The 25586-nt window shown below is 41.9% G+C and overlaps 2 protein-coding genes and 1 pseudogene across 3 annotated transcripts in view; 2 read left to right on the plus strand and 1 right to left on the minus strand.

The window, feature by feature from the left end:
* The window catches only part of LOC148740617 (uncharacterized), a 1045961-nt pseudogene that overhangs the window by 929253 nt on the left and 91122 nt on the right, over positions 1 to 25586 (plus strand).
* LOC148740655 (glutamate receptor 3-like) lies at positions 55 to 18745 on the plus strand. Its single transcript, XM_088748899.1, has 15 exons — positions 55 to 160; positions 731 to 865; positions 1315 to 1557; positions 1850 to 2055; positions 2763 to 2810; positions 2911 to 3042; positions 3942 to 4073; positions 4399 to 4503; positions 4748 to 4870; positions 5225 to 5419; positions 5716 to 6073; positions 16303 to 16665; positions 16879 to 17049; positions 17354 to 17513; positions 17858 to 18745. The coding sequence occupies exons 1-15, from the start codon at positions 70 to 72 to the stop codon at positions 17910 to 17912; spliced, it is 2517 nt and encodes an 838-aa protein (XP_088605025.1). The 5' UTR covers positions 55 to 69; the 3' UTR covers positions 17913 to 18745.
* LOC111327780 (methionine aminopeptidase 1) overlaps positions 20454 to 25586 on the minus strand; it is a 19708-nt gene continuing 14575 nt past the window's right edge. For both annotated transcript variants that reach the window (XM_022932049.2, XM_088748894.1), the window contains exon 14: positions 20454 to 21436. In XM_022932049.2, the coding sequence (XP_022787784.2) occupies positions 21320 to 21436 (117 nt within the window). In that variant the 3' untranslated portion in view covers positions 20454 to 21319. The remainder of the gene's footprint in view (positions 21437 to 25586) is intronic.

Raw genomic sequence — 25586 nt, forward strand, 5'->3', positions numbered from 1 at the left:
AATTGACCAGATGACAGATAATATTTCAATTTTGAAAACTTCGGGTCCTCAAAAGCTTGCAAGGCTAACATGGACGCGCGAGGCCTCAAAATGGCTATAATAATTCTAGGTTCCAGCCTTGCTTTGCTAGTATCTGCAGATGAGAGAAATTTTACATGTGGTAAGTTATACAGCTACTTACTTTATTAAAGTATTCATGCTTAGAAAAAAACCAAACCCTGAAGAAACCGAACGAGGTAAATTATGTTAATTTAAGAACGGTTCTAGTTTTCTCAAGATCATCGTGACAATTAGCACCATCTTGCCACACCGAAACCACATTAAGTGGAGGAATCAGATTAAATTACAAGATATTCTCTTCGATATCTGTGCCGTTTCGGGGAGGAAATTAAGTTAATTCACTCTTCTCCATTTTGTTAATCAACCGTGTCAAAGTGAATTATTTTGTTGAAGCTTCAGTTAAACCAATACGCGGGATAGGAGAAATTTTGGAAAAAGGTCAGCCGAGCTACAAACCACAAAATCAGAAAAAGAAACCCACAGGATATTGTAGAGAATTTAACAATAAATTGTTCAACGCTTAATGATCGAAGCATGCTAACAGAGGAAGCTGGTTTCATGAAGCTCTTTAGCTGTTTAAATCCTGTTTGTTTTCTTCCGGTTTTGCTACTAGAATTATGTAAAATAGATCTTTTCACCTTATTTCTTTTTCCTCTTTGTCGCCAAATAGGATTTATAGATAATGGAAATACTGAAGAATATGAGGCATTGAAGTTTGCTGTGGCTCATAGTAATACAAAAAGCAACATCTCAATAATATTAAAGGTTTTTAATACATCAACCTCTGTCGGCCTATTTGACCGAGGTAAGAAATCTTGATAAAGTGTATATCATTCTTTCTACAAGATTTGAATAACCTTCATATAAATACTACCATAACATGAGTCATCAATCATGAGGTCACAAAACAGGAGAATGAACCTACGATAACATTGTATATATTTTATGTATAATTCCCTATTAAAAATTATATATTCTAACCAAACTGGTTGAGGACAGTTTTTCATATAAGGTACAAATAAAGATATTAGTTACGCCTGTTCGGTTAATCATTACAGCAAATTTAATAAGATGTAAAACAAAATTAAGGAGCTTGGGACAAAAATAACACTCATTATAAATAAAAGAGCTGGCATGGGTAAAAGACTACTGAAATATTTAACAACCGTTATTAAAATGAACTCAGTAAAATGGATGATAGATAGCTGGTATGGTTACAAGGCAATTTAAAAGGTTAAACATCATTCATTGCAGCTGTTTCAGTGATTCACCAACAAAACATCACCACACTCATTGAGGGAAGCTATTCAAGAGCCTCTGCATGCGCAATCTCTTTGGTAATGGGTGTTTCTGTAATACGTCTCCCTGGAAGCGGCGAGCAGTTTGACCAATGTGAGAGAGCAGTGGATATGTCAGCGGGATACAGATATTTCGCGCATGCAACATTTGATGTACTGAGCATACTGAAATGGAGGAGACTTCTACTGATCTTTGATGGTGATTTGAATATACTAGCATGATGCTATGACAGAGAACCCAACAATCAAAATAAGAAAATCTATATACCTGTAGTTGGTGTTGAAACTGATACCCCACAATTCTTTGTGTGGAGTACACCGCTCATGTTATTTTTCCCATTACTTTTGTTTTGCCATGCTGCCCTCCTATTCTCACTTTTTCTTGCCAGGAATCTTCAGGGTGTATATTCTTACTTTCCCGGGATAGTGGCAAGTTAAGCTTGTGTTTCAAAATTTAGCCTTGATACGGCTCTTTTTGTCTGTTTACATAGAGAGTCGCTTTGTTGAGGCTGGATATTTCTATCTCAACTATAAGAAGTCAACACTCACCATGGATCTAATCCAGATGGCAGAGACAAAAGACGCCGAAGATAGACAAAAAAAAATTTGGCAAATAATAGGACAGATACAAAGCTACCAACCGGAGGGTATTCTACTCTACACAGGAAAGGAAAACACAGATTTGATCCTGCAACAGGTTAGGGAAGTCTTCACATATCCACACTTATTAATTTGATAATCTGTTCTTGTTGTCCTTCAGCGGCATAGTTAAAAAAACATACAAACTGTTTCAATGAGGCTTTAAACTGCTGTCTAACAGTAACATTTAAAATCCAAGCTTTCCCAGATCAATGGCATCATCGGTTGATCGACGAAAGCTTGGATTTTAAATTTTACTTTTAGACAGCAGTTTAAGGCCTCATTGGAACAGTTTGTATGCATTAACTTCATTTACTAAAGTAGTGGATGTGAGGATCAACACCAGCTACAACATTGTGCTCACTATAACAATTGTTTCTTTTTCCTACGAAGAACAGTTTCTCATTTTCACGTTTAAGGCTGATCTCTCAGTACGACCGTGAGGTACTGATAACGTTTAAGATACGTTTAAGGCTGATCTCTCAGTACGAGCGTGAGGTGATTGTGCATGATCTACTCAGTGCCACGTTCGATCTTTTTTTCAGAACTCGTGCAAAGTCTCTTAGCCTTCAGCAGTCTCATTATCCATAAAGTATGAGCTGAAGATACGTTATCAAAGTTTCTGCTCTCCATCGTTACCAGAAATCAAGAGATTTTCTCTTGCAGAAGTACATTAGGTTTTGTTGGGCAAAAAAAATCTTGTAGTCAGTAGAAGTTACGAAGGAGTCATGCACAGTTACAGTTTTTGAATTTTATTTGTGTCAGGTTCCTTGTCAAAGACATTTTCCGTATCAGTGGATACTCCAAGAACAGGTAACTAACTTGAGTAGGCAGGACTTAAAAGCGTTTTGCTCTTGATTAAGAGTGAAATACTAAGACTTTGAACATGATTTTTACTCGCTTGTTTGCACAGGTATCCCAAAACCAGAGAAGTATTCCCGACCATGTAGTCCTGGCATTTAAGCTCCCATTTAAAAGCAGCTTTGTTGATAAACACTTTGGATCATCAGAACAAGGAAAATTCAAATCTACCAACAAGCTAAAGGTATTGTAAACTCACGAGTCATGAGATTGTTAGACAAATAAATCTTCTCCTTGCAGTAATGATTATTAGACCAGCCATAGTCTTGATGTTTTATTTATATCTTATATGTTCTTTTTTTGGCAGTTCTATACAACATTAGTATAATTTCAGAGCTGAGCAAAGAGTTTCCAGCAATCTGATTGGTCGAGCGGTTCCTTATATGACGCTTTAGTACAATTTCAGAGTTGAGCAAAGAGTTTCCAGCAATCTGATCGGTCGAGCGGTTCCTTAGATGACGCTATATAAACCGCTCCACGCGGTTTATATAAACTGTTCAAATGAAATGTTAATAAATGTTACTAAAATGTTATGATTTTAGAAATTTCTCTGTTGTTCAGCTTTGAAATTATACTAAAACAATTATTAGCCTCAGGTTCGGTGAATATTGTCGAATAATCCCCTCGACTTCGTCTCGGGGATTATTCGATGATCTTCACCTCGCCTTCGGCGAATAATTGTTAAATAAGACGTAATTATAACCTTTTTCTTGTCACAGGAACTAGCTGACTGGTTAGGTCAAGTTTGGTGTATAGTAAAACATTCAAGAAGCAGTTTGCCGATCGCTCTATTCTTGTTGATGATATTTGTTGTAAGATCACAGTCAAGCATCATTTGATGTTCACTAAAAGTAACAAGACAAATAAATCAATGTCAACTAAAGAAGTAATAGGCGAGTTAAGACAGTTAACTGAGTGTTTCATATATCTGCGCAACACGACTGCAGGCCAGCACCAGACGAGTTAGGTGGCAAGCTGAAGCTTACAAGTCCTACAATGATTTAAAAGTTCTTCACTCTTTTCATTTCTACCGTCTATTATCATGGGGTTTCTATAAATAAAATCGTACAAATGTTTCCTCAGGATTATGTTGCTGTGGCACACGATGCAATAAAGGTTATTACCGAAGCTTTAGATGAGAAGGCTTGTCTGTCAATGAATGGAAATCATATACTGTCACCTGATACTGAAGAGATGTTTAACTGCATGAGAAAGGTGATAACTCTGCTCTGAATTGTTGAATTATTTCTGTCAGCTCATGTTACGCAGAACTTTAAGAAAGACGTCTTTAGTATGAACTTCACAGAATTCAAATTTTGGGAAGTGTATCTTATTATCGTTGGATCTTTCTAGGAAGCCGCTGTTGAGCGCGTTTAAATGCAAATTTTTTCCAAATGTTACTTATTCACCACGTGTGGTTGTATTTGAATGCGCGCTGTTCCTTGTATCACAAGACAGAATACTGGGAAAGAATGAAAGTGTTGTAAATGAGAGTTACCTGATCTTTTCATGTTTAGTTACTTCGTTTATCTCTAATCAGGTTAAATTCAACGGTATGACTGGGTCTGTGCAGTTTGATGACAGCGGAAAGCGAACAGACGTCTCTCTGGAAATCTTAAACCTTCGAAATGGTTCTTTCCAAAAGGTGAGGTAAAACTGACCAAATTGAAGATTTCGGGGTTTAACTTACTAGGTCACCCACAGCTCTAGTTACCTAACTTGAATACTGAAAAAGAAAAAAATTAAAATGATTAAACCTTTTGCCTGTCATTTCTATCAATTCCCTCCCTATTTCAAACATTTACACAAGCTACCACAATTAACACTTTCCTGGCCAACATTCGTCTCATTTCTTTGTACATTTTGGTTTTTTTCTTTTTTCATGATAGATTGGCTGGTGGAATTCAACGAAACGAGCAGTTCTTTATAAGGATCCATTACCAAACACTTTACCAGGATCATCAAGTAATGGAGAATTAAAAGGGAGGCATTTCAGGATTGTATATATCAAGGTATTTGTATTGAGCAAGTTGCGTGTGTATTGAAAGTTGATTTGATTTACTACACGAAGTAGCTTGGGTAGCTTAAAGAAGGATGATGGTGATTATCGCGACGTTCAAGAAAGTTTTAAATCTTTTTATGCCTCATGGCCACTTTAATACAATTTAGTACTAGTTATATAATAGCAAACCTGAGATCAAATACTCTGAATTCAGCCTTTCTGTATATTCTATCTCTCTCTAATAGCTCTCTCCTGAACGGGCGTAGTCGAACGGAGGCAAGCGCGAGGCGGCGCGAAGGGAGGGGCGCAAAACTCTGTAGTGGCACTCGTTTAACACTTGTCTTCTTCATGAAATACAAAATAGGAGCCACCATTCATAATGCCAAAGGAGAATGAAGATGGGACGAATTCACTCCAAGGATATTCTATTGATCTTCTCAAGGAGCTGTCTCGATTACTCGGGTTCACATATGAAATGTACCCTTCACCAGATGGATTTTATGGCGCATTGACGGAAAATGGAACTTGGAACGGCATGATAGGAGAAATTTTAAACGGGGTAATTAGCTGGAAAGTTGACTCTCTTCTCCAAAAGCACCAGATCTAGATGAAATACTAACTATTTACAGTAGATAATATCGTGACTTAGACGGAAACCACCGTAACGTTGCCTAAATAAATGAAGTCTAACTGACATTAATGCACGTAAAGGAAATTCAGCTTTATATGAAGCCTTATTAAAATAGGCGGAAGGCAGCACGAAGTGCGAGTGTGGCAGTTTAAATCTATAAACCCCAACTTAGTTCTCAAACGCTTAACTGTAGACCAAAACTTTCACTTTTTGTCTTCTATAAGAATGCGAACATGGCAGCTGCGCCCGTCACCATCACTGAAACCCGAGAAAAGGTAGTGGATTTCACTGTTCCTTACATGTATTACACTGACGATCTACTGGTGAAGAAAACATCAACAGAGGCAACTGATTTACTGCAGTTCACGGATCCATTTGAAAATGGAGTTTGGATCGCTACTCTGGGTGTAGTGGCCCTCTTCTCTGTTGTTGTCTTTGTATTAAATTACTACAGTCCTTATGGATACAAAGATGAAAATGGCAGAGGAACGTCAGAGGAGTTTAATTTCTTCAACAGCGTGTGGTTTTCTGTGGCTTGTATGCTGCAGCAAGGAGGAGATAGGACACCGAGGAACTTATCAGGTAATCAATGAATTTTTGAATATAAAATAATCATATGTGTGTACTGCAGTTTCATGAAATGTATGAAAGCGATCCTCGCAGTAACAAACCCTGCTTATGTAGTAATGGAAATAAGGCCTGAAAAAAAAAATCAGGCGCGTACGGGATTTGAACCCATGACCTCTGCGATACCGGTGCAGTGCTCTACCAACTGGGCTTACATGCCAACCGAGAGCTAGTCGTTATTTTGGTTCGTATTAAACCCGTCGAAGTGATATAAATCAATTAAATATGCGTACTGCGGTTTCATGAATGGTTCGTATTAAACCCGTCTAGGAGTTAGTCGTTATGTCGGTTCGTATTAAACCCGTACGAACCCGTACCCGTATTGTTTCCATAAATGAAACGAAACTGAACGAGAGTATTCGAGATCAAGAAGTTCATATTCCGGGATACGAAATAGTTCGCCGCGATAGACTAACAAAATGCGGCGGAGGGGTATGCTTCTATGTAAAAACTTCAATCACCTTCACAGTACGAAATGACCTACACATGGATACACTAGAAAATCTTTGCTTGGAAATCCATAAGCCAACTTCAAAATCTTTTGTGATTGTTACTTGGTACAGACCACCTGACTCTCCTATTGGCAGTTTTTCACCTTTTGAATCCCTAATTGGAATATTGGATAGTGAAAATGTAGAATTTTTTGTACTGGGAGACATGAACTGTGACATGATCACTATTCGATATGACAATAACACATCCAAATTAAGGAGTATTGCTGATGTCTACGGACTCGAGCAGCTTATCTCTGAACCGACGAGGATAACACCCACCTCATCAACTCTAATTGATTTAATCTATACCAACTGCTCGGGTAAGATTGCATGTTCGGGAGTTTGTCATATCGGAATAAGTGATCATAGCATGGTGTATGTATATAGAAAACTTGCCCTGAATGGGATGTCTAACGGACATAATTCTATTACATACAGAAATTTCCGAAATTTCGATCGCCAAAGTTTCGTTATGATATTCTATCTCAATGTTGGGATAATGTATACGAGTCTTCCAACCCAAACGTGATGTGGCAGCAATGGAAATGTACATTTCTGGCTATCGCTGACAAACATGCCCCACTGAAAACGATGCGCGTTCGTTCACGGAGTTCTCCGTGGATTACCTCTGAATTGAAAGACCTTATGCATAATAGAGACATATTAAAAATCAAAGCTAGCAAGACAAATGATCCTAACGATTGGGCATTATTTAAGAAACAAAGAAATATAGTCAATAAGCAAATACGCTCAGCTAAGCAAGTTTATTACCAAAATAGTTTTAATAAGCAAACCAGCGACTCCCGAAAGACCTGGCAGACTATAATCGAGCTAACTTCTCGAAAATCTGGGAAAACGCCAGTGGCGTCACTAAAAGTGAACGGATTAACGATAAATAATCCGTTGGAGCTATCAAACGAATTCAATAACCACTTTGCTAATATTGGTCCAAAACTTGCCAGTGAGATAAATTGTGATAGCGGTAGCCATCAAAGATATCTTACCGCAACAGATAAACGGTTTAAGCTCCAACCCACCAATCCAACTAAAGTATTTTCACTTTTAAATAAACTAGACAAGTCAAAGGCAACAGGCCTTGACAAAATATCTGCTAGGTTTATCAGGGAATGTGCTGATCTTATTTGTGTGCCGATATGTGATATTTTCAATCAATCCATTAGCCAAGGGACGTTCCCAGACGACTGGAAATACGCAAGGATTACCCCTCTTTATAAACAGGGTGACCGCGGTGATGCTAACAATTACCGCCCAATATCGGTGATTCCAATAATGGCGAAGGTGTTTGAAAGGATAGTTTATGAACAGTTATATGCCTATTTGGAAGAGCACGATATTCTATGTCAAAACCAATCAGGGTTTCGTGCTAATCATTCAACTGTAACAGCTTTGCTGGAAGCGACAGATTCTTGGGCATATAATATTGATAATAAGAAAATCAATGGAGTCATTTTTCTAGATTTGAAAAAAGCTCTTGACACTGTTGATCACGAGATCCTTCTATCGAAACTAAACTATTATGGTATACGTGGAAAATCTTTCAGATGGTTTCAGTCATATTTGGAAAACCGAACACAAAAATGCTCTGTCAACGGGTCGCTATCCAGTAGCTACTCGTTGACTTGCAGCGTTCCTCAAGGGACCATCCTCGGTCCATTATTGTTATTATATATCAACGATCTTCCAAATTGCTTATCAAATTGTAAAAAGGCTGATAGTTTCGAAAGAAACTGTTTGGGGCTGGGTCGGTGGGAGTAACGAAATAATTTGGATATATCAACAAAGTTGAAATGGTAAATTGGCCACCGTAATGATTACAAAAGCTGACGTTTCGAGCGTTAGCCCTTCGTCGGAGCGAAATTATCAAATTGTAAACCGAGAATGTATGCCGATGACACGCATCTCACATATGCGGGAAGCAATCTTGAGAACGTTCAGTTTTGTCTAAATGAAGACCTAGAAAACGTCTTCAACTGGCTACAAGCGAACAAACTCACGTTGAACATGGCTAAAACCGAATTCATGCTAATAGGGTCGAGGCAGAGACTGAATACTCTCACAGCTTCACCAACAATTAGAATGAACAATACTCAAGTGAGCCAGGTTACAGCTACAAAATCGCTTGGTGTAATAATAGACGATAAACTCGATTGGCATAGTCACATCGAAAAACTAACGAAAAAGATCGCCTCTGGTATCGGGGCCCTAAAGCGAATTAGGCACCTGATCCCAGCATCAACCTTACATCTCATCTACCAAGCTTTAGTAAAACCTTTAGTAAAACTTTGATTACTGTGACATTGTTTGGGGTAGCTGTGGGAAAACGCTACGAGACAAACTGCAGAAATTGCAGAATAGAGCAGCCCGTGTGTTGACATTCTCTAACTATGATACTGATGCAACTGAGCTACTCGAGTTTTTAGGGTGGAAAAATCTTGCACGCCAGCAGGAAATCCATAAAGCCACCATGATGTTTAGATGTCTGCACGGGCTAGCTCCAAGGTATCTATATTCAAAGTTTACGTGGCGTGACTCTGCTTATGACCTCAGGGACTCTGAAAATAAGCTTAATGTTCCACTACCGCGCACTAATTATTACAGAAAAAGCTTTAGCTACAATGGCGCCACATGTGGAAAACGTTTTCTGTGACACCAAATTAACTCACACAATGTCTCTGAAATTCTGGTTTTAATGCTGACAACTTCACTCGCTTTTTTGCGACAACAACAACCCAAACAAAAAGAACGTCACCGAAACGTTCTGCACGTGGTAAACTAATCTGAATAAGGCGAGGCCGCCAAGTCACACTCGTCATGAGCTGTCACGCAATGCAAACAAAACATTCTGAACACCCTCCCCCCCATTTAAGTGTACAGCTTAAATGTCGTCTTGTTGTGTAATGTTCTTAATCCAATCCCTAGCAATCTGTTTGGACACTCTGTTTGGTTGCACTCTTGGAACGAATGGTTCTGCTTGCGGGTTCGGTTTCCAGTGCGGATCTTCTCCCCCGATCTCTAGGTCACACACGAATTGTAAAGGTCGCTCCACCACATAACCGTTCCCTTGCTTCAGCTTCAAACCACGCACTATCCCATCCATGCCGGAAATTTTGCTTACTACTCGTCCCAGCTTCCACAGGGCCTTGTCCTTCGTATCGCCTTTCAGCAACACTACCGCTCCTATGTTTGGTGTCTTATCAATGTCCCCTGTGGACCGCTGTTGTTTCTCATCAAGGGCGTGGACGTACTCTTTCATGAACCTCTTTCGAAGTTGTTCTTTACTTTTCTGTAGGAACCTCATCCGTTTAGTAGCATCATCTTCTCCAATCTTCTCAAGGTCCTCCTCTAGAATGGGTGTCGGTTTCCCTCTCAGTAAGGTGTTTGGGGTGAGCACTGGCTGCTCAAACTCTTCCCCTTGGTAAGACAGTGGTCTGTTGTTCATGGAAGTTTCAACGTCCAGCAATACTTCTTCTAGCTCTGGGTAGGACAAACATCTTCGGCCAACCACTTTCGAAAGGCTCCTCTTCACGATGCCAACAAGTCGCTCAAAGAAGCCTCCCCACCACGGGGCTCGGGCCAAATTGAACTTCCACTTGATGTTCAATGTTCCCAAGTAGTTAGCCACGCCATGGTCTTTCTTCAGGGTGGATAGCCATCTCCCGGTGGTCACAAATGTTTTCCCGTTGTCGCTTACCATGGTCTGAGGGCATCCTCTTCTGGCAACAAACTCCTTCAGGGCTCTTTGAAACTCAGTGGCGGTGAGATCACGGCAAAGCTTTAGGTGCACTGCTCGAGTGCTGGCACAGGTGAATAGAGCGAAGTAAGCCTTCGCAGTTGTGGACTTCTTAATCTTATAGTACATTGGTCCAGCGAAATCTACTCCTGTGACAGGGAAAGGATCTGACAGTTCAGTTCTGAAGACTGGTAACAGAGAGTCCGAAGTGTACGAGGTGGTCAGTGGCTTCTTACGGTAACGTCGGCAAATTGTACAGTAGTGAATAACTTTCTTTGTCAGCGATCGCAGTTTCGGCGTCCAAAACTTCTCTCTCATGCGGCACAAGGTTGCGGAGACTCCCCCATGTAAGGTCTGCTCATGGACATGTCGAACGATCAAAGTTGCCAACTTGCTATCGCGGGGTAGAAACACTGGGTTGTAGTGTTGAATTCTGCCTGCACATCTGAAGATCCCTCCTCCATCCTTCCTCAAGCCCACATCTGATTTTAATGATTGGGACGTTTGTACCTGAGTGATCCAAAACTTCTCTGCAGCCTCGAATTCCTTCGTCGTTAATGGTCCTCTCTCCTTCTCAGACTTTCTACAGTTGTCAATAAACCGTTTCACAAATGCAGTTACTCTCAGGAGCTTCCAATATGATGCATACTTGTGGAGAAGTGGATCTGTTGTCTCATTCTGTTCTTCTTCCTTTGCAAACAGTTGTTTCTCTAACTTTGGCTTTACGCTCTCTCCTGCAGTCTCAGAGGTCCCTGCTATTTCAGGTTGTTGCGGCCACTTGTCTGGGCTGCTTAGCCACTCTGGTCCTTCGAACCACAGGTTACCCATCTTTCTGGGCTCAATTCCTCTGCTCCCTTGGTCGCTGGGGTTGTCGTCAGTCGGTACATGATGCCACTGTATGTACCCTTTCTCTTGAATGGCCATGGTTCTGTTCCGCACGAACTGAGACCAGGTCCCTTGACCCTTAATCCAGTACAGAACTGTGGTGCTGTCAACCCAGCAGTGATAGTCTTTAATTGGCTGATCTTTCAAGACTTCCTTTACATGGTTTATCAGCCTACTCAACGTGTGTGCTGCAATGAGTTCCGACCGAGGAATTGACAAGCCTCTTGGTGCTATCCTCGACTTTGCTACAAGCAGGTTCTGTTGAACTGGTGAGGTGGCATGGAAGGCTAGTGTGTACACAGCAGCTGAGACGGCCACCTTGCTTGCATCTGCAAAACCATGTAGAACAATTTTTGTTACACCATTGTTTACGACACTGCGTGGAATGCTTATCCAGGGGCGTTCTGCCATTCCCTTCAACCACTTCTTCCAAGGTTTCTGGAGGTCATCGGGCAGTTCCTCATCCCACCTCAGTTTCCGCAAACACGCTTGGCTATACAGGACCTTTCCTGTAATGATAACTGGGGCTGAAATCCCCAACAAGTCAAAGATACCATTGATGGCAGACAGCATCTTCCTCTTCGTCCATTTGCTGTCATTGGCTTCCTTCAACGGTTTTCTGAAACCGATCTCGAGCCTGTCTTCAGTCTTGTTCCACGGTACCCCAAGTATCTTTGCATAAGAAGGACTCACTGTAGATGCTAATGTGTCGCCACTGTCATTAAGTGGTGCTTCTACCTCTGGGACGTTGCTGTGCCACTTGTGGAGCTGAAAGCCACCCTCCTTCATTATCTTGATTGCTTCTTCCTTAAACTTCAACAATTCTTCCTTCTGTCCGCTACCTGATTGAATGTCGTCTACGTACGTGTTCTTCAACAACTCATCTGTAGTAGTAGGATACTTCTCTGCATACTGGCTTACATGCTTCTGAAGTGTAGCCCCCAGAATGTATGGGCTCGGCCCTGATCCAAATATTACTCTCGTAAAGCGATACTGCACAACAGTTCTTGAGTTAAGATTCTCGTACCATAGGAGACGTAGCGCATCTCTGTCCTTAGGATCCACTTTAATTTGGAGAAAGGCCTTCTGTACGTCACCTGTGATACACAGAAAGTTAAGACGGTTCCGCAGAAGGATGTCAAAGATCATGGGCTGAAGGGGGGGGTCCAACTTCCAAACAGTCATTCAGTGATGGCGCTTGAGAGTCTGGCTTTGCTGAGCAATCATACACTATCCTCATTTTAGTAGATTGTGCCTGGTCACGAATGACAGGTTGGTGGGGAATGTAATGAATGACCTCCCCCGTGGGAACTTCTGGTACTAGTTCCAAGATCCCCTGCTCTAACTGTTGTTCCATTACTTCGTGGTACTCATCGAGCCTCTGCATTCTCTCCAGTTTTCTTGTTGTGCTTCTCAGCCTTCCCATAGAAAGTTCCTTGTTTGTAGGTAAAGGAGCATGGTCTGGTTTCCAGGGTAACCTTGTTGAATAGGTTCCATCTTCTAATCGCTGCAATTGGTCCACAAAATCTGCATGGAATGGTTCCTGTGCGTTTACCACATCTGTTAATCCAAGTACTTCTTGAGAACACATTTGCACAAATTCATCTTGACTAGAATTTAAGAAGAAACCTTTCTCTTCTCCAGTGTTTGGCAAGACAGATCTTCCGGCGATCACCCACCCTAACATGGTGAACTCGGCCCCAGGGTCGGTGTCTGGGTTTGATCCGAGAACTGCAGGCTCAGTCGATTTTATCCTTTGACTGTCAGCAGCTCCTAGGATTACGTGTACGGGTAATTTCTCTGCCGTTGTTGCTTCCTCGCTGAAAACTAGCCTCCTGATGCGACTATTCTTCAGTTTCAACTCTGGGATTCTTGGATTTGGAAGGTAGGTCAAAACAGGCTTCTCCGCGTTGATACATGGCAACTCCATTTCAAAGTCATCAACGGCATCTGATTTCAAGTGAATTTTATAAATCTCCACTTGTTTGTCTACTGTTCCATACATTTGCTCGATGATTCTCCTCTCAATTCTGTATGGCTTAATGTTCAATTCAGTCAGTAAGTTCGCACTAATGTAAGAGCTACTAGCCCCACTGTCAAGCATGATCCATGCCCGTACTCCATTAACTTTGGCTACCACAGTTGAATGCAGTGTTGTTTGGCAGTCATTTACACTATAGAACCTATCAGTGGGGCCCAGTGAGGTAGAGGCAGTGTTGCTTGGAAGCGTTGTATTGAGTCGATCACAGATGGATGTGTGATGTCTGCCGTTGCACTTTCCGCATCCTCTAGATCTGCACTGGGCTGCTGCATGCCCGAACCTTGCGCAGTTAAAGCACAGCCTGTTGCTCTTCAGAAACTCTCTTCTGCGGGCTACCTCTAGAACTTTTGTACACTCCAAACTGCGATGACTATGGGAACTGCAGTAGACACAAGTGGGCATTTGTTGCTGTCGAGGTTGTCGTGGAGTGGAACCAGACATAAGCAATTTATCTCCCCTCCTCTGGTGACTTCCTTGATTTGTCAGTGGTTTCTTGACTTCATTGGAAGGGGTGAGTGTCTCTGGTAGGGGATTTCTGTCTGTGTATTTCCGCAGATTTTCCACCAGCTCCTCCAACCCCCATTCCTCCCATTTGTCATCCTTTTGCACCATTGCCTCTCTTACAGGCCTCAATTTATCCATAATGTTGTAAACATAGCTTTGTGCACCCTGTAGTTTCTTCATGGTGGCAAGTGTTCTTACGGTTCTAGACAGCTGGCCATAAAAGTCATGAATGTCTTTGATTCTGCTGACACTTGTGATGTTTGGCAAAGACTCCAAATCCTTAATTAAAGCCTTGTGTACCTTAATGTCCTTTCCAAAGGTCATCTCTAAAGTCTTCTTTGCTTCAAGATATCCCTCTGTAGTGTGTGGTAGGCCAAGTATGCAATTCTTGGGTTCCCCCTGCACCAACTCTAACAGATAGTTGAATTTACTAATCTCCGAAATCTTCGAACTATCGACTTCCACGACGAACTGATTCCAAAACCTAACCCAATCCTTACAGTCCCCTCTGAAAGGTGTGATGGTGTATTTCTGTAATTTAACGGCCTGAGGCTTGGACATTTCATGTTCGGCTCGTTTTTCCTCTAACATAATTTCCAGCTCAAGTTTCTTTTTGAACCAATCTTCCTCGCGTTTGTTTGTCTCTTGTCTTTCCAATTCCACTAACTCTTGTTTCAAGCTACTTCTTAATTCACGAATAGGGATTAAATCGTCCTTACTGGCTTCCGACCAGGCTCTCACCTGTTCAAAGGTCTTCTCGTCTTCCAACATGGCGTCTTTCACTTCGTTCGCTGCCGTTTCCATTGTCTTGTTTAATTCGCAAATCTTGTCGTAGGCCAACTGCAAATCCTCTTTCGCACCGGTACCCAGCTTTTCCTTGATCTCACCCATATAATAGGTCGCCTTTTTCCGTTCCTTTGCGTAGCGCTGTTCAGCAATATCTACCATGTTTGTGTTCTGTGCTCTTTCCACGTGCACTCCAAAATTTCAGCCGATGTTTTTAAAGGTTTTGTTTGCAATTCCTTTCGTCTCCTGTCCCGTAATGTAGTGTCCTGGCAGGGTCGCCACTTTTGGTGTGGAAAACGTTTTCTGTGACACCAAATCAACTCACACAATGTCTCTGAAATTCTGGTTTTAATGCTGACAACTTCACTCGCTTTTTTGCGACAACAACAACCCAAACAAAAAGAACGTCACCGAAACGTTCTGCACGTGGTAAACTAATCTGAATAAGGCGAGGCCGCCAAGTCACACTCGTCATGAGCTGTCACGCAATGCAAACAAAACATTCTGAACACACATTATGGAACAGTTTATCACGCGATATAAGGCACACAGAGTCTCTGGGGTTATTTAAACGTAAGATCAATGACATTCTTTAAGTCTAACGCACGGCATTCACGGAAAACAGCTTTAGTGTTATAGTATGTAGTTTTAATTTTAAATATCTTAGCGTATGTAATATGTATTTTTATAGGCTGATGAATTGATCGTGTCTAAATAAAGATTACAATACAATACAATACGAATAACCCTAACCCACGGGTTTAATAAGAACCAACATAATGACTAGCTCCCAGTTGGCATGTTAGCCCAGTTGGTACAGCACTGCACCGGTATCGCAGAGGTCATGGGTTCAATTCGCATACGTGCCTGAATTTTATTCAGGCCTTACTTCCACTACTACATAAGTAGGGTTTATTAATTACTGCGAGGATCACTTTCATACATTTTATCAGGTAATGTTAGCAAAGATGTCCATACTGCAAAGATTACCACTCATCGATGAACTGCAGACTGATTTATCACATGTGCTATCTCTGCTATGCCTATTTCGTTCATCCGTTGGTTTAGCGTGCGAAGGAGAGACCAACGGAACGCGGTATGATCATCATTTCATCGTGCATTATGGCGCATTTTGTGGGCTGGAATAGAGATTTAAGCTTGCTCGCACGCTCGCGTAGTTGTTTACTTAGTTAAATTCTTTAAGCTAGCCACTAAAATAATGCAGTAATGGCTTCTAAAGTTCTTTTAAAGTTTTATAAACTCATTAGCGCGTTCATTACTAAGGTACTGCTCCTTGTTCGTATCTTGTTAATATATCAATATCTATCAACGATAAATTAAACAATTTGCATTAAGTCATGCGTAGAAAACTAACGAAGTTGATTTCTGTGTATCAGTAATAAAGCAGTTTCATATATATTTAATAAGAGATTTCAATGGTATGTTCATCACTTTGTCGTGCATTGTGGCGCATTTTGAGGGCTAAAATGCAATTTAACTTATACGCTCGCGTGATTGCTCGGAACGTGCTATCATTTTGTTTTCAGTTATTTTTTTTCTCAATGCCTCCCAAAGTGATCCAAACAGTAATACAGTTAATAAGTAATACAGCCTAACGGCTCAGGCCAAAATGACCCTCAAGTGGAGCCCAAAACACATTTATCCTCGCGAACACGAACCCCATTGTCTTATTAATTGCGAGTTTGTCCTTTTTTCATCTTAGGTCGAATTCTGACCGGTTGCTACTGGTTTTGTATTCTTGTCTGGGTCTCAACATACACAGCCAATCTTGCCGCCTTCCTTACCGTGAAAAATGCAGCTGAGCCGATCAACAATCTGAACGATATTTTAAAAACCTCCTACAAATTGGCAGTTGTCTCCTCCACCAGTGTTTCCGAAACATTTAGGACAACTCAGTACCAGCCGTACAAGAAGATTTGGAATAGGGTCCAAGCGGATAAAACACTAATAAAAAGCGCCCCGGTGGGAGTTCAATGGGTTCGAGAAAAGGATAGTTTTGCATTTATTCATGACGGACCAGTCCTTAGATACTTTGCCCTGCAGCGGCCATGTGACCTTAGAGTAGGTAAATGTTGTAAAATGACTCCACCCACTTGAAAGAGCTCGCCCATAATGCCGATAGCTGTGAGGATATTTTGTCGGACTGCATTGTTTAAAACCAAAATTTTTACAGCAATAAAATGGGTTAATTGTTGAGGTATAAGACGTGAATAATTTTCAGAACCGTTGAAGTAGAAAATGACAGTTCTTTTAACCTGTGTACATTTCTGATTTTCAGTTCCAGGTTTAACCACAGCCAAAGGTTTCGCACTGACTTTCAGAGCGCATGACCCTCATACTGACAAATTTACGCTGACCATTTTGCACCTACACGAGAATCAGTTTCTGGACTCACTGAAGCGCAAATGGTGGGATGATGCCAATTTTTGTTCTCAGGATGAAGACACAAGTGAGTCAATAAGGTTTTTGACTATTTCAGACAAGGGCACTGAACGAGATACGCAATAATACGATTATACTATTTTTTCACTTCCTTTCACTGCCTACGATCAACACTAGAATTTCAATCCTTTTTACTTCCCTATGATGACAAGTGAAAAACTGGCTACACTTATCTTGGGCGCACGTGGAATATTTCGTGAGGTCTTGTTTAATGCTGTTGTTATTGTTGTTTTTTTTTTTAATTTCTTTTCGTGTTGCTTTATATTTCTCTTACATAAAGAGTGTTTAATAGTTATACATCTTGTTAACAGCTTTGTCTCGTAAGCGACTCAGTCTGAAGAGCATGTTGGGAGTTTATGTTGTGCTGAGTGCTGGAGTAGCTGTTGCCTTGGTGACGCTTATGGCTGAGATCTACTGGAAAAGAAAAGCTGAACGCACACTGGCCAACAAAGTTCGAACAGGGAACCGAAGGTTGGTTCCAATGTTTTATTGAGGCTTTATAACTTGGAATCCTTCATCATATCACAAGGCATGAAAGGGAACCCCAAAGGGACTAAGGGGTTGGCAGTTAAAGACTGAGTAAGTTAGCTAACCCCACGTACGGCCGAGCGTCAAACCGAATTGAACGTCAGCGCCCTGGGCGATAATTCAATGAAATTGGCCAGTTTACAGAGAAGAATAGTAATAAATTAAATGTCAGGAAGGTGTCATTACATTTGGTATTGACACCGACTCAGGCCAGAAATACAGTGACAGGAAGTTAGTGACCAAATAAACAACAACAAAAGGATACATAGATGTTATCTTGTTTACAGGCCAACGATTCCCGCGTTAGAGTCTAACTACGCCAGGAGGCCTTCGGCAGACTGACTGAAATGGAACGAACCTAGATTGTTTAAAGTAAACAAGCCACAAAGTATGAAAAAAAGATCACATTGTTTGGAAGTTTGGAGTAACATACCCGAGCTTTGCAGTAGAACCATCCTCGGAGACCCAGGGGCAGTGAGTCGATTTCAAGTTAAGGGCAGAAGAGCCCCTGGGGACATTGTCTTACCAGACTAGTTCCAAACGGTCGCAGTCGTTCTGGCATCTGATTGGTGCCAGAAAATCTTTGTGTTTTTCTGCCCAATCAGAGTGAAGTGTCGTTTGGAGTCCTTTCGTGTGTATTAACACGCACATCTACAACAAGCTCTGTTGCTCGCTATGTTTGTCTCGGCCGTGCGACGAAGCTTTGCCCGAGGTGAAAAGTTTCAGTCTCAGCACACAATGTAAGAGAAATCGATCAGATTGTCCGCGAAATCTTACCGGAAATTATACCGAATACTTTCGCAGGTATCACAAGAGAACGTGTTCAAAAGTTTGCGAGGTTCGTATAAAACATAATGGTTGCAGGCATTGATATGTCGCTTTAAACGTTAGATGAGATGTAAGCTTAAACTTTCAAGATTTTTTGTATAATTTGCTGTCACTGAAACTTTTCCAATCCCGTGAAGCCATTTCGTCGCAAGGGCCACGCAGGTATGTAGAGCAACTGGCGCTTACGCATTTTTTTGTGCACGCCCGGCCAAAATCTAATCTAATCTTCGCTTGAAAAATTAAAAATAAAAGCTAAACGTGGAAACTTTTGTTTATTAGATGTGGGTAGATAACCCTGTACTAAGCTGACATTTACAATAAAGCAAGCCCGCCCTTTCCATCCAATATTTCTTGGTCTTTGGTTTTGTTTTCCCCGATGAAAGCAGCATCGATTCCAAATGATCAAAGGTAATTAACTTGGTCTTCAACAATCGATAAAAGAGGTGAAATGACAATGACCAAGGGACTAGAAGAGAATCCGTGGCCTTTCGAGCTCAAGAATTTGAACACTCAACGCAGCAGTTGAAAGATTAAACTTTCTCCAAACCCCTTCGGTAACTGTCCGAAAACATATCTCCTTTCCACGATGTTCTCGATGATTAGTTTTTGTTCAGATTTTAATTAGATAACCGGAAACACAGCTAAGCTTTCTTTAAGCGCTTGCTGAAGGTCGTCCACGTACTTGACGTTATCTGCAAGTTTGGCGATATTGTAAAGACTTTACTACAAGGCAACGATTAGAGTTTGGCGCGCACAGAAAGCTACGCAAGCATGAGTTGCTTGACATACCTACGTGGCTTCACGGGATTGGAAAAGTTTCAGTCACAACAAATTGTACAAAAAATCTTAAAAGCTTTAAGCTTACATCTCATCTAACGTTTAAAGCGACATATCAATGCCTGCAACCATTATGTTTTATACGAACCTCGCAAACTTTTGAACACGTTCTCTTGTGATACCTGCGAAAGTATTCGGTATAATTTCCGGTAAGATTTCGCGGACAATCTGATCGATTTCTCTTACATTGTGTGCTGAGACTGAAACTTTTCACCTCGGGCAAAGCTTCGTCGCACGGCCGAGACAAACATAGCGTGCAACAGAGCTTGTTGTATACATGCGTGTTAAAACACACGAAAGGACTCCAACCGACACTTCACTCTGATTGGACAGAAAAACACAAAGATTTTCTGGCACCAATCAGATGCCAGAACGACTGCGACCGTTTGGAACTAGTCTTGTAAGACAATGTCCCCAGGGGCTCTTCTGCCCTTAACTTGAAATCGACTCACTGCCCCTGGGTCTCCGAGGATGCAGTAGAACAGGAACAGTGCTAAGTACACAACGCTTATCGATGGCATCAAAACTGAAAGAGTTAAAAAAAACTTGCACAACTTGCTCTACTTTAAGTGACCTGATAAAGTTAAAAAATGTTTAATTAAAAAATTGCTTCAATTTATGATTTAGTTGAGGGTACAGTATACTCAGCGAAGCTCGAGAAAAACTGTGAGCTTCGAGGAACAGGTATTGCCCAGGAACAGATATACGAGCATGTTTTCGGGCCAGATGGAGGCTCATATTCTTCAAATATTTTCAACGCGCGTGAAAAATGTTTACTAACAGCTTCCCGTTTACGGCGTGGGGTATTCACTTTTCAGGGTTCTCTGAAAAACATATTCCCTCTTCTGTAACAACCACACGACGTTTATCATCTTGAATTAAACTTGATGCTCAGAGTTTCCTATATTGGGCGTAGGGTTTGAAACTAGGGAGTATCACTTGGGGTATATCCTAGGATATCGCCCCATTTTAGTTGAGAATATTTGGTCAAGTAATGCATTTTGACCAATCGCGCGCGAGCAAAAAGATCTGTTGGATTATGAATATAAACATATATATGATTGGTGGCCTCTATTTGACGCGAAAATATGTTCATTTCTCTCCCGTAGATTATTCGGAAGAAAAATGACGATCGAGGAAGACAGTCAGCTTAAATATATTTTCACTCTTGGAAGAGTATCACAGGATTTTTGGCTACATTACTTGAAACAACACAAATTTTGAGCTCGTCAGTTTTATTAGTCTGTTACACATCTTTGGTCCACACGACCACGTCGCATTATACTAATCTTTATTTATTTACGGCGATACTTGGGAGCTATACAGTTCTCTTTTGATTAAGGTTAGTAGATGATCAAGCTAAGGCATGGAAGGTCTGTACGTTACATGAAGTTTCCATTTTTTAAACTGACATTCTATCGATTGTCTTGGTAGACATTCTGTCATGTCAATTTAGGTTGGATGTTAAACATTTAAAACGCTCAAAAAAACTATTCTTCATCCTAAAACATCAAAAACAATGTTACAGTGACATCGTTTGCAAGAGGAAGCACGTGGAGTTTAGACGTAATTAATTCGCGTAAAAAGTTTAAGAAAGATGACATGCACCCTTAATTGACACACCCCACACACCCACCCCACCCCTATAAAACTCGATGTCGCCCTGACACTTATTCTGCCAACAAGAACTACAAGGGATTCCCATGGTTATCAACAGGACTTCCTATTGAAGAGAAAACATAGAAAAAACAGTCTCTTACAAGTTAGTTTTCAAACCGTTACTGATTGCCTGTATCTTAACAAACTGTCGATATAATTTTATGTTGACTTGAAATGATTTTTTCCACAAAAAATGACCCCACTAATAACATCGTTCATTTAAATTTGACGTTGATTACTACAGATGAAAAACTCGATTGAAATAGCAATGGTCATTTATGCATCAGTCCCTCGTGAGATCATCACAATCGATCAAAATCCATGTACTATTCAGCTTATTACGTAAGATATGTTCCTGTACGTTAATTCACAGTTGCTGTGCATTTGCTGCTTGTTCAGTATGTTCAGTATGTCTTCTTCAGGCTTTACATCTGAGACAGGAAATGCGGTCTTCCATTGTCATCAGGTCTGATTGTCAGAATGTCACATCCAGTTTCAGTCACTAGTAGGGTCTGTTCAAACTGAGCTGACCTCTTGCCATCCTGCAAGGAAAAGATATTGGAGTTGTAGCCCAATTAGCAAATTGTAAACACCACAAAGAACCAGTACACTATTGAGCTATGGATCTACGCAGGAGGTTGCTAAGCACGAAAGAAGCATAAGAGTCGCGCGAGGAGATAGACGAGAGCAACTAGAGGTTCTTGAGTGCTTAGTAAACCTCCTGTAACATAAAGAAGCCATGTTGTTTAATTCTGACCTTGTGAGCATGCGATACAAATATAAACCGCTGGCCGGTATCGGCCGCATACATTACATCTCTCTTCTCATATGTGAAAGGAAGAAACAAACCCTGGCTCAGGAATAAACCCTGGCTGAGGCAACTCTAAACGTTCTAGAGTCAATAATGTAATGTCCTAAAATTAATAATGCAGAACTCTACAAATGTCCAATGTCCTCAAGTCAATAAGAACAATAGGGAATCTAACTCAACAGCAGGGATGACAGATCACTGTACCCATATTTGTACAAGTGTCAATTTGTGACTCTATAAGTCAAGTCTTTGAGGGCAGCGAACCGCGCGACCACTTCTGCTTGTGTACGGCTCATCTGACTGGGAGATCTCAGCACTGGAGGTTGTGGCAGGTTCCGGTTGATGATTCGATGAACGGTCGCAGGGTTCCATGGACGCTGAGGAAGACAGAGCGTTATTGGGATGGGGTGTACTGTCATCTACGACAGGATCTGAGCAATGCTCAGTAGTATTGGCAGCTTCAGTTGATCAACGCAAGTGTCTCCAGTTGCGGCCGTACTCATGCCCACCTGACTCCACAATGTAAGAGCGCGGGCTGATGTGTCGTTTGACAACGATGGCAGGGTTCCACATTTTGGATCCTGGACTGGGTGCCATTCTCACTTGGCTACCTGGGCGCAAGGGCGGAAGTTCACTTGCAGATTTGCTGTCATGGTAGAATTTCTGGTTTGCTTTCTGTTGGTTTAAACGTTGCATTATGTCTTGATGGTTGTATGCTGTGGGTGTGAGTAGGTAACGAAGAGAGGGGAGTTTGTTTCTCAGGCGTCTGCCCATCAGTAGTTGTGCTGGTGACAGGTTGACTCCTTCCAGTGGGGTTGTCCTGTAATCCAGGAGGGCGAGTTGCTTATCAGCAGCTTTCCTCCAGAGACGCTTTACTGTCTCCACCGCTCTTTCGGCCTCACCATTGGCACTGGGAAGGTGGGGTCTCGAAGTCTTGTGGGCAATGCCATATTCTTTGCAGAATCTTGCAAAATCCTTTGAAGCAAACTGCAGACCCCGGTCACTTCGGATCACTTCAGGTATGCCACGTCGGCTGAACTGTGCTTTCAGTATTTTTATGGTTGCTTTACTTCTCATGTCTTGTAGCCTGTCGACCTCAATAAACTTTGAATAGTAGTCGACTGTTAACAAGTAGGGTTTGGACTCAAATTCGAAGAGATCTGTCCCCACCATCATGATGGGTAATCCAGGAGTTTCTGTTGGTATTAGCGGCTCAGGGGTTGTTTCCTTTGAAAGTCGGCGCACTTAGTACAGTTCTTAACTGTTTCCTCAATGTCGGAGTTCATAGCTGGCCAATATAACACTTCACAAGCACGTTGTTTGCATTTAATTATACCCAGGTGTGATTCATGCACAAGGTTCAGCATTTGTCGCCGTAGACTGCGGGGCACTATGATTCGCATTCCTTTATAAATGATTCCATCGCATACAGCTAGTTTATTTCTAGAGTCCCAATACGGGCACCCATTCAAGATTATTGTTTGTAGCTGGTTAAGCTCGCACTGAGTATGCTCTTGCAATTCCGTGTACTTGTCTTTGGTGATGGATAGGAAGTCCAGAGTGCTTACTTGTTCCAAGTTGTTGATTTCAGGATCGGATGTGCACGTTCGCGTGACGTCACGGTACGTTTCAACCTCAGGAGCCGAACAATAGGCCGGCCCCTTCATGTATGCCAGCCTTCATAACCAGTCCCCTCTATTAATTATGATTGGATGTACCAGGCAGACATGCTCTTGATAGTGTGTCAGGGAGATACATTTCTTTGCCCTTGCGGTACTTTACGGTCAGGTCATACCACTGAAGGTTTAGTATCATTCTCTTTAGCCGCGTTGGTGCTGCCAAAAGTGGTTTCTTCAGAATCTGTTCAAGGGGCTTGTGATCATTGTACACGGTCACTTCCTTGCCAAAGATGTAGGGATGGAATTTCTTGCATGCATGCAAGATGGACCGCATTTATTTTTCTATTTGTGCGTATTGTCCTTCGACGTTAGTTAAGGAACGTGAAGAATAGGCAAAAGGCTGGCCGTCTTGAATAAGTACGGCACTGAGGCCGTGCTGGCTTGCGTCACACTGTATTTCCATGGGCTTATTGACGTCCAAGCATTTTAGTACTGGTTGACTGCAACATAGCTCTTTTAGTTTCAGGAAAAGCCTCTTCTTCAAGTGGTTGCCAGTCAAACAAGGCGTCAGTCTTCAGCAGCTCTTTGAGTGGAGCATCCAAATCACTCAGGTTGGGAATGAATTTTGCAAGGTAGGTGACCAATCCTAGGAATCGTTTAACATCATCTTTGTTCCTTGGAGTGGGCAAAGCACAGACAGCTGCTACCTTCAATGGGTCTGGCTATAATCCTTCAGATGTTAGGAGGTGTCCAATGTATGGGACCGCTGGTTGTCGGATTAAGCACTTCTGAAGATTCAGCATCAAGTTGTAGCTGGTTGCTCTTTCGATGACCTTGTGATGCACTGCATCATGTTGTGTGGTGGTTGATCCTGCGATTAGAATGTCATCCATGATAGCTGTAGCTCTCTCTATTCCTTCCAGTATCTGGTCCATGATTCTCTGAAAAATTTGGGTGCGCACTTGATTCCAAATGGAAGTCTCAACCACCTGTACCTGCCAAGTGGCATATTGAACGTTGTGAGCAGTGAAGAAGCTTCGTCAAGCTTGATTTGGAGGAATCCACTCTTCGCATCTAGCTTGAAGAATACCTTGGCATTGGGTATTGTGCTGATGACTTCCTCTATGGTTTGCATAGGATGGTGCTCACGCTTGATGACCTTGTTCAAGTCACTGGGATCAACACAGATGCGGACTTTCTTGCCTTGAAGCGAAACCACCATGGAACTGACCCACTCGGTTGGCTCTGTTACTTTGACTATGTGGCCATTGGATTCCATTTCATGGAGTTTGTTGATGGCCCTTTCCTTTAGTGCTACTGGGAGGCGGTGGGCGGCATGGACCACACCTTTAGCGTTAGGTTCCAATTTGATTGTGTAGGTTCCAGGCAGTGTACCTGTTGTTAGGGTGAGGTCTGGGAACTCATGAACTCCTTGGGGAAACTCGATCTCCGTCGGTGGTGGTGGTTGTGTCAACAGATGCTAGTCTCAAGATTAACTGTAGTGCTTCAGCTGTGTTTCCTGATAGAACGTTTTCTTGGTCGATGTCAATAATCTGAAATGTGGTGATGGCCCGGTTGCTGTTATGTTCCAAAGACAATTCAGCCACTGCTACAGGCTTAATCTGATGGTTGGAGTAAGTACGAAGCACTTTTGTTGATCTTTTGAGTTCGCCCTCGTGTTGGATCTTCTGATAGTCAGAAAGGGTAAGTGTGTTGCAGCGGGTGCCTGTGTCAATTTTAAACTTGATTTGATTGTTTTCTACTCTGCATCTTATGGTTCACTTGACATCTGGCACAGTATCGGCAGGCTGAGTCATGTGGATGTGCAACACCTCTGCTTATGAGTCATCCTCTGAGCTGGTGTCGACTTTGTGTACACGAAGACGGCGGTTGCCTACTGCTAACCAATGGTTAGGCTTCCTACAGTAAGAGCATGTGGATCCCAGGGCAGGGCATTTTCCTTGATTCCAGTCATGCTGAGGGTCTTTGCTACACCTGGAGCAGTGCCTTTTTTTTCCTGAGTCAGTTTTCTTCGGATTAAGTGGACATTTCGGTTTTTTGTGATCCAGTGCTAAGATGGGAGGTTCCTCGTCGGGAACAACGCGTACTTGTTTCTGGGACATTTCGCATTGTTGTCCTATTTCGATGGCTTTGGCTAGAGTTAGTTCTTCTCCACGGTCAAGCAGTCTCTCTTGGAGCTTCTCTGCGAGTACTCCATCAATGATCGAATCAATCAGAAAAAGAAGCGTGCAAAAACAGGTC

Source organism: Stylophora pistillata, chromosome 2 (genome assembly GCF_964205215.1).
Source record: "Stylophora pistillata chromosome 2, jaStyPist1.2, whole genome shotgun sequence".
Taxonomy (NCBI): Eukaryota; Metazoa; Cnidaria; class Anthozoa; order Scleractinia; family Pocilloporidae; genus Stylophora; species Stylophora pistillata.